Below are 9,274 nucleotides of genomic sequence, written 5' to 3' on the forward strand. Positions count from 1 at the left end.
AGAGAGACAGAGAGACAGAGAGACAGAGAGACAGAGACAGAGAGAGACAGAGAGAGACAGAGAGAGAGACAGAGACAGAGACAGAGAGAGACAGAGAGAGACAGAGAGACAGAGAGACAGAGAGACAGGATTGTTGAGTGCCACTTTGAATCGCCCTGAACTTTTGAGACCTGCCCCTGGAGCTGCGAAGGACTGAGGAGACATGGCTGTTTTGCTGGTACTTTGTCTGTCTGTTTTGATGTTGTTTTGCCAGATTTGTCCACTGGTGAAAGACTGTCCTGTTGAAGAAGTCCTGGAACCTGGCTTTTGGTTAAGAAGCCCTGAGACTGTCCTGCAGACAGAGAGTGAATACTGTCCACTGGTGAAGGACAGTGCTGTTGTTGCAGGGGTCTGGGAACCTTTCTGTTGGTTCAGAAGCCCTGAAGAAGGATTTTCTTGTTGTATGTTTACAGAAATCCTGGGAGAGGGTTTTGCTAATGTTTTCAGGGGTTCTAGGACTGTTCTACAGACAGAGGATGAATTAATGAAGGGACTGGCAATGTATCTTGTGGCCTTGCTAAGCCTTGTCTCCCCAGGAACTAAGATTGCTGAGAACTTGCCTCTTGTCAAGATGAAGAAAAGACCTCCATTTGGGTATTAAGTGCTGTGTTTAAACTTGATGTAACTCTGGGGTAGATTCAATTGTGATCCAGGGGTGGGGAACTTTTGACCTTTCTGTGCTCTGTGATTGAACAAATGAAGGTACTTTACTTATGTTTGGAAACTAATCTCCATTTGAGAAGAGGGGCTTTGTGGTTGACTAAATGAAGGTACAGCCTAGGGGTGGAGTAGTATTTAGACCAGGGACTTTGTAATTGATTGAATGATTGGAAGGTCCTGGGGTGGGGTAGCACTGGGAGATTATTTAATCACATTTAGTAAATGCTGTATTTTGAATGATGTCATGTTTTGATCTTCTCTGTTCTTGGTTTGTCACTGAGTAAAATGGAGAGCACCTATGCTGGTATTTTGAACCTTGGGAAGTTGTCTTTCCTTGGCATTACATTAAAATGCGTTAAATGGAAAGGTCAAGAACAAAATGGTAGAAATAACATATGAAGAAAGGTATGAAGAGACATCTGCTACTTTTTCACAAAAGTAGGTTCAAATGAAGGTGAAGCAAGACACAAGGTTGGGGTTTTTCTAGGTGTTGATTGATTTTGTTTAATTCCCTCTCACCCTTCTTTCTCTTTTAAGAAATTCTTTGTTACAAATTGTGGTTCACTGGAAGAGAGTAGAGGGAAGAATATAGGGGGGAAAGAAGTGATGTAAAAACTAAAGATATGAACGAAATCCATTAAAATAATACAATGGAAAAAAGAGTGTCATACTGTTAACTATGAAATATATAATGACCTAGTTGGAGATTTCAGTCAAATATTTAGATCAAAGGATTTTTGAGTAACATGGGCAAAAAATTATACGGAACAGAAAAGGGATAAATAAATTCTATACTAAAGGAAGGAATTCCTACTTTAATAAATCTATTAATGTGTTAAAGTATACAATAAAAAGATATTTAAAGCACATACTCATCCCCCAATTTTAATATTTCATGTTATTTTAGTATATTTATAACTTCTTTCTATCAGAAATGTAGAAATTATTTAGAGATCATTACAAATGAAATGAAGAAATGGAAGTAATAATTCCTAAGACCTGCCTGCCATCCCTATTAGTGAAAATTTAATATTGAGTTCTCAGTCTTAATTATCTGTAGGTAGAATGTGTATAGGGAGACTCTACCTCACTATCCCCTTCAAGCCAAGCCTGCTACACCTATGTTAGGTCTAAGATAGTGGTTGGGAGTGAGAAGAATTTAAGCATATAGAGTGGGATGAGTATTCATTCTTATTTAGCTGTGACTCTGATCACATACCAAATCCAAACATAATCAATTTAAAGATTATTATTTTTTTCTCATTTTGTCTCTGCAAGCAAGAATAATTTAGTGTTTAATTAACATTTGTGTGTATATATGTGTGCATATGTTTGTGTGTATACGTATATAGCATTTGTGTGTTGTATACATTTATGTATGTATACATATTTATCATCATGTTGGTTTTCTTGTTTTCTGGATATATATTTTATATCATGCAAACCCATTTTATTTTTGTATTATTTTATATTTATGCTTTATCTCTGAAATATAAGGATGTAATATTTTAAATGATATCTAATTTCAATATCATATTGAGGAATTCGTGTTTATGAAGTTCATTTTAAACTGGGATTCTTAACAAGCTTTTTTTGTTAAAGTAAATTATATGTAGTAGAAGTATGTAATGAGGATCATAAAGGCAGTTTTCAATTGTCTAATTCTTGAATTACAAAGAAGTAATCATAAAGTAAAGGTAAGTAGACATTATAGGAAGGCAATCAGTCAATAAATGTTTTATTAAGCACATTGTGTGTGGTAGGCACTGTGCTAACCACTGAAGAGAAAAAGGACTTGAAGTCAGATAACTTGGTTTTAATCCCCAGATCATTCATTTGACCTTAAAGCCTTAAGCTAAGTTTTTTTTTTTAATCTTCAATATACAGATAAAAATGTTTACACTGAATTCCACAGATATTGTAAGGAAAATAATTTATTAACTTGAAAGTACCATATGAGCAATTATTGAGTGTATTTCTTAAATCAGATACAACTTTACAGGATTGTTGGAAATTTTAGTTTTCCCATTATCTGAATATAAGAAAAGGAAATATATTGTTTTGTTCTTAGAGGATATTTTAAGGTACAAATTTATATCTATGAAATTCAACTCAGAGTGTTTTTTCACATTAGCTAAATATTTGGTTGACAGTTTTAAAATGCATTTTGGGAACCAACTTTTGACTCAGTGATATAAAACAACTTATTTAGTGACTAAAGATTTTTTTTCAATTAATATAATTCATTTGTGGTTTTTATTGTATACACAAATTCATGATATCATTATTTCCCTGATTGTTTAAAATATAATTTCTTTGAGTGTAAGCTACCAAAGTTAAAATAACATGGAAGAAAAAGACTACCAAGTACATTTTACAGAGCTATTTAAAATGCCTTCTTAGAATGTCTCAGTTACTATTTTGTATAATCTACTCTGCCAATAACTAATATATGAGTTTCTTTGGATTTTATACTGTATATTTGTTGTAGCCACCAGATGGTGCACTGGCAAAACCTGTTGCTAGAGATATTTATGTTCTATCTTTTTAGTGCTAGACTCACTGGGTAGTCAAAATTGACAATGACCTAACTAGTGTGATTTAGATATGGAAACACTGGTATGATTCCATACCCACAAATTCTTCCCATCCCAGCTGACAAATGCTAAAAATTGTATCAGTACCATCCATTCACTTAACACTTTGACCCAGATTAGACTCCATTTATTCTGAGTAAGATTAGTAATTGTAGAAGTTATATTTCAACATGAATTGGCAGTTTTCAATAGAAGAAGGAAGGGATGGTTCATTTCACTAACAACAAGGAAATGCAAATTAAAACAACCATGAGGCTTCATGTTACACCTATCAGACTGACAAAGATAAAAATGGAAAAATATTGCAAAAGCTATGCTATGAGAAGATAGGACTATTAATCTGTTATTGTTGGAACACGAATTATTCTATGTTGTAAAATAATTTGGATGTGTACTAAAAAAAAGTCAGTATAGACACCAGTGAGAACAAAGCCAGAGATAAAATACAGACACACACACACACACACATGCACAAACATACACAAATATACATGCATACGTACATATACACACATATTTCTATATGTATACACGCAGGTAAGAGAGATTAGATAGATACACATATATGTATATATATATGCATACATAGATATGCTCAATTTTTAGAGATAAACTTTGGAACACACATATACAGGGATAGATAATTACATATAACAATATACTATATTATACTGTTACTGTAAACTGTTTTTCATATCTGTCAACCTAATGTTAGGGTTTTGATTTGGTATGGGAAGGAGAGTTCAAAAGAATTGTTTGCCTCAGAGGGGAAAAGGAGCTATTATCATTAACGTAATAAAATGTGAAAAGGACTTCTAAACACAAACTTGGTCCATTTCTCAAAACTTTGTCATGTATTAGCTGCAATTTCTATGCAGTTTGCTCATATAGCTGGACATCTTTTAAAAATTGCCCAATCAAATCTACATAGATGTCTATATTTTGGTATGTCTGTCCATCTATTGATCTGTCAACATACACGTACATACTTTATTCTGTATCTAATCTATTCTTGATTCCACTGACAAAGTAGTGTTAAACAGATTAAATATAATGAAATAATAATTTAATTCTACTCTTCTCTTGTTGAACCTACAATGTTTCCCTAAAGATACACATACACTAGCTTCACCTTGCTGAACTTCTCTTGATCAAGAACATACAATGTTTCTCTATGGAATTGTTGATCATAAAAACAATCCATTTGTCCAAAACTTCTCACACACCCCTAAATCCTGCCCCACCCTTCTGATATTACTATGTTTAACCTGTCTTCCCAATATGCTCTTCTATTTCAGAGGTTGGCCTCATAGTCCTTTGAGTTTATCCTGAATATTTTCACTTTGATGACTTTGATGTTGTTTCCTCTACTTGTGAATGCCTTCCTACCAACAAAAAGCCTATTCGTTCTCCAAGGCCAAGCTTGTCTTAAAACTCTCCCTAAGCTTTTCCTAACTAATAGCAATAAGTAATTAAGCCTCAGAAAGGTGAGTCCTAAATGGTTGAGTTCTCAAATTATAAAATGGCTCTCTGAAAAACTAAGTAGAAACAGTTTGACCTATTGGAAAAAGCAAGGAAGGGACTTGGAAGCAATAAACTTTCTATCTCTCCCCACCTCCCCTTTTTTACTTGCTAGCTACCAGTCACTTCAACTTTTGTGCCTGTATTTCCTTTCACTTAACTCTTCAATAACACTAACATCCATTCCTAGAATAATACACACTGCTTAGCACACACACATACATATACATAGATACACACACACACACACACACATATATATATATATATATATATATATACAGTAATATAATTTCATACATTAGTTTCATTGTTCTAACCAAAAAGTTGGTTAGAGTTGAAAGGTAGAAATTTCAGTCGATAAGAAAGATGTTACTGTATCTCTGAGCTTGAGGAACGTGGTATAATAGAAAGAATACTAGATTGCAAATCATAAAATATTGGTATCTGTCTCTCCCCACCTCCCCTTTATTACTTGCTAACTGCCAGTCACTTCAACTTTTTGCCTCTATTTCCTTTCCTTTTACTACCTATTTCACAGGGGTTTTTGGAGAAAAAAAAATATATCACCTAGGGTGGCTAGGTGGTGCAGTGAATAGAGCACCAGTCCTGGAGTCAGGAGGACCTGAGTTCAGATCTGTCCTCAGACACTTAACACACACAAAAAAGCTAGCCATGTGAACTTGGGCAAATTAATTAACCCCAACTGCCCTATCTTCCCCCTTCCAAAAAGTAAAACACACACACACACATATCAACTGTAAAACACCATTTACAATTGATCTATTATAAGTACTATTATTATTTTAGGCCCCACATTAGGAAGGTGGGAAATTAAAACAATTTTGAATTTTCTCCATTCTTTCAGGTGTTAGAAAATCACTTAGAAATAACTTTTTTCCATAAAAAAAACAAGTAAATGTATAAAAGAGAATACTGAAACACCAAGAACTTTATATCTTAAAGCATTGTTCTGAAAAACTGGAAAAAGGAAAATGTTCAATGAAACCCCAGTCTGATTGTCTGAATTTCTCTATCTACTTCAAAACTATTGGTCACATGCGATGCTATTCATCATTTAGTTTGGAAAGGTTTGCGAAGTATGACAAAGGTCATTTCACAAAAATATATTTTTGCATACGCTAATTTTTCTTCCCACTCACTGATTATACATTGGTTTAACTTTCATCTCATGATCTACACAAGTATTCAAAGGTCTGTATTAATGCTAGGCTAAAATAGGTGTAAATAACATCACAAAAATACAAAAGTTAAGTTTCTAGTGCAAATAATATTTCATCTTCATTTACTAACAGCAATGTCTTAGACAGAAATCTAAGCTTGACTGAATATCACTGGATAGAGTCATGAAGGTAATTTGCTTTTAAAGAAGAAAACTTGTTCTTTATATCTGTGTCTAAAGTAGTTTAAAGATGCAATTTTAATTTTTCCTCAAAAATTCAGGCTTGAAATCTCTCAGGTATTATCTCAAATACCTCCCACTTTTTAACCTTATTTTAAAAGAAACTGAGAATGTTTGAAATGTTTTTATGACTTTAAACTAGCATATGTGGTAATAAGAAATATTATTCTATTAGAATTGTGTCCTTCTCTCTTTGGAAACTTGTAACATTGCAACAATATGGAAACTAATAAGGGATATTAAATTTAAAAAATTATAAGTCTGTAGACAGGATTTTGAATTAGATGCATCCACACCCCCTTCTTTATAGCTATCTGAATCCATATTTCTCAATTATTGAAGGAATGTCATCAGAAATGATCATCATGTGTCGTCAACTATTGGTGGGTGAAGGAATATTCTGAATTACTTTTTTTCAATCATATGCTTACATTTTTAAAATTCAATTTTATTTTCGTCTCTGAACTTTCTCACTCTTACCCCCTGAGGAAGCAACAAAAGCAAAACCCATTATGAATATAGGTAAAATAAATTCCCGCATTAGTCTTGTGTGTATTTGTCATATTTATGAAAATATGGCATTGTATTATGTATGTTTGTATACATGTATGTATTTCTCAATCTGCACTATCTGGAAGTGAGTAGCTTTTGTGGCATGCAAATATATTCATTTTAAAAGTTCATATGAAGATGCATGTTAATCTAATAAAGCATTTTTAATCTGAGTACATTAAAACATTTAGAAATGCCCAGTATTGTACTCATCACAGCCCTCACCATGACTTTTGACTTTGTAGCTTTGAAACAAATATGTTTGTTGCAATAGTGAATGGCAGTAATTATTCTTAACCAACCATAATTCATCTCTACTTACCACCCTTCTCAAAAAAAAAAAGCAAAAACATGCATTATATCAAGTTTTAGTGATAAAATCCAAATCTCCTTGTGACTCAATTGCTTCAATGACAAGGTATCACTGTAAGCTACAAATACTAATAAAATGTAGGGAGGAACATTGAAGTATTCAGTGGTTTTTCATTATATATGCGTGTGTGTGTGTATGAAATTTAAAATGTACCTTGAGGTACAGGAAGGTTTGGAGATTAAAATAATGTCATAAATTTTATCTGTGGCTAATGATCAAATATATAAAGTAAATAACATAAATCAGGATCTAAATATTTGACAATATTTAAAAATAAATCTGCTTTAAATGATGAATCCCTACTGTTTTCTTTATAAATAATAAAATGTTAGTTCCAGTTATGGAAAAATAAAGAGAATGTCAGACTTTTTTTTTGTGAAGCAAGGTACTCCTTTAACTTAAGAATCAAGAAGACCCAATGAGATAAGTAAGGGCAATTAAAAACCAAAATAAAACTCACCTTGTCCACAATGCATATTTGCTTTCTGGTTTGAGCATCAAGGATTTCTATTTCAAAGTGAGTAGATTTTGAATGTTTGACTAGTGGAGTTGGTTTTAGTCCACCAGCAGATAGTACAAGTTGTGAAAAAGAATGAAAATTCCTCATCTCATTCTTCAGTATGGGCAGTGTAGCTCCTTGGGTAAATAATTCCCTCTTTCTATCTGTAGCAGAGGGCTTGCTCTTTTTGGACATTGTGAAAACTAGCAGGAGACTCTGTCCTGTCAACACAGGACACTTCCAAATGTGTTCCCTTTGCATCAGTTAAATACAGCTGATGAAACCCTGAAAGGTCAAGTGACATGCCATTTCAAGAGTCCAGTTTTATTTAGCAGACCTGAAAACAAAGACTGATCTATTTCTATATATAACATACTGTTATGAATTGCTGCAATGTTGCACAAATTTCTTTACCAGAATTTGAAACAACATTTCTTGCTTTGAACTTTTATCTTAGTGTGTTAATTTGACAGATAGTTACTGAAATTCTGGGGCAAGAACAGAATTAGAAACAGCGAATGCATGCCATTTATGATTTGGGGGGCTTAAATGGTTATTGCACACGTGTGCATGAGATTGCCAGTATGAAATCTTAATGATTTAATCATGTGGGGAATTTCTAGTATCAAAATTTTATCTACTAGTAAACAAAACAAAAACCTGTGGGAAGTGTGTAGGGGCTTAGATAATTGTCTAAGTACACTGAGATGTAAATTGTCTATCCTGTGGTTATGTGGCCAGTGTGTGCAAGGCAGAACCTGAACTCATTTCTTTCCTGAAGATCTCCTATGGTACCCTTTATGATTATTTAGCCACATTGTTCTTTTTTTGTCAAAGAAACACAGATATAAAATATTTTTATAATTCTTCCTTCATCATCATTCTCTTCTTCTCCGATATTTGTTTTTCCCAGTAAAGATTTTCATTTTTTTGTTCTTAGATTTGCTTCTTTAAATGTGCAACCATCATGCATTTTAGTAATAAGATGTTATGGAGCAGAGGAAAGAGCTTTAAGAAAATGTTTTGGGATCAGAGGATCTGAATCTTAGATGAAAGGAAGTGACATTTCATAGGGTCCAGAAGAAAGAATGTGCTTTTTAAAAAAATTTTTAAAGGGAATAAATTACATGTGGCTAAGAAAGAAAAGCGCCTGCAACTACTTTTTTGTAGGAAATATCTTATATTTAAAGTCACAGTGCTGAAGATTGTGTTGTATAGAAAGAGTTAAAATTGTATAGGGAAAGTCAGGAAAAAAGGGTACCTTTTCAGTTATCTAAGTATAGATAGTACAGATAGGTAAGTATTATATAGATAAGTACAGAGTAGCTATCAAGGTTGTTATAATTATTGAATGTGATAGTGTATACTAAGCATTTAGCAAAATTCAAAGCATATAATATCAGTAACAGAATAAGAGGATTCTAGAAGAATCTTAGCCAAAGAAAATATCGTAGCATTTGTAATTATTTAAAAAGGGTCTATACTCTCTTTTGTTGAGGTATGAGTTATTTTGTTTTCCAATAGCTACAGATATATTTAGGGTAGAGAATAGGACTTGAGAATTTGTTGTCGTAATTGAACTGGACCAAAAGTTGATAGACTTCCAATTA

General features: G+C 33.0%; 1 protein-coding gene across 8 annotated transcripts in view; it reads right to left on the minus strand.

Moving 5' to 3' along the window:
• TECRL (trans-2,3-enoyl-CoA reductase like) overlaps nt 1-7,924 on the minus strand; it is a 161,260-nt gene extending 153,336 nt beyond the window's left edge. For all 8 annotated transcript variants that reach the window (XM_069105313.1, XM_069105309.1, XM_069105308.1 and 5 more), the window contains exon 1: nt 7,626-7,924. In XM_069105313.1, the coding sequence (XP_068961414.1) occupies nt 7,626-7,859 (234 nt within the window). In that variant the 5' untranslated portion in view covers nt 7,860-7,924. The remainder of the gene's footprint in view (nt 1-7,625) is intronic.
• Between the last annotated feature and the right edge of the window lie 1,350 nt (nt 7,925-9,274).

Source organism: Petaurus breviceps, unplaced genomic scaffold, assembly GCF_028583685.1.
Source record: "Petaurus breviceps papuanus isolate PSGF00001 unplaced genomic scaffold, PetGlider_PUasm1.0 76, whole genome shotgun sequence".
In the NCBI taxonomy this organism is placed as follows: domain Eukaryota; kingdom Metazoa; phylum Chordata; class Mammalia; order Diprotodontia; family Petauridae; genus Petaurus; species Petaurus breviceps.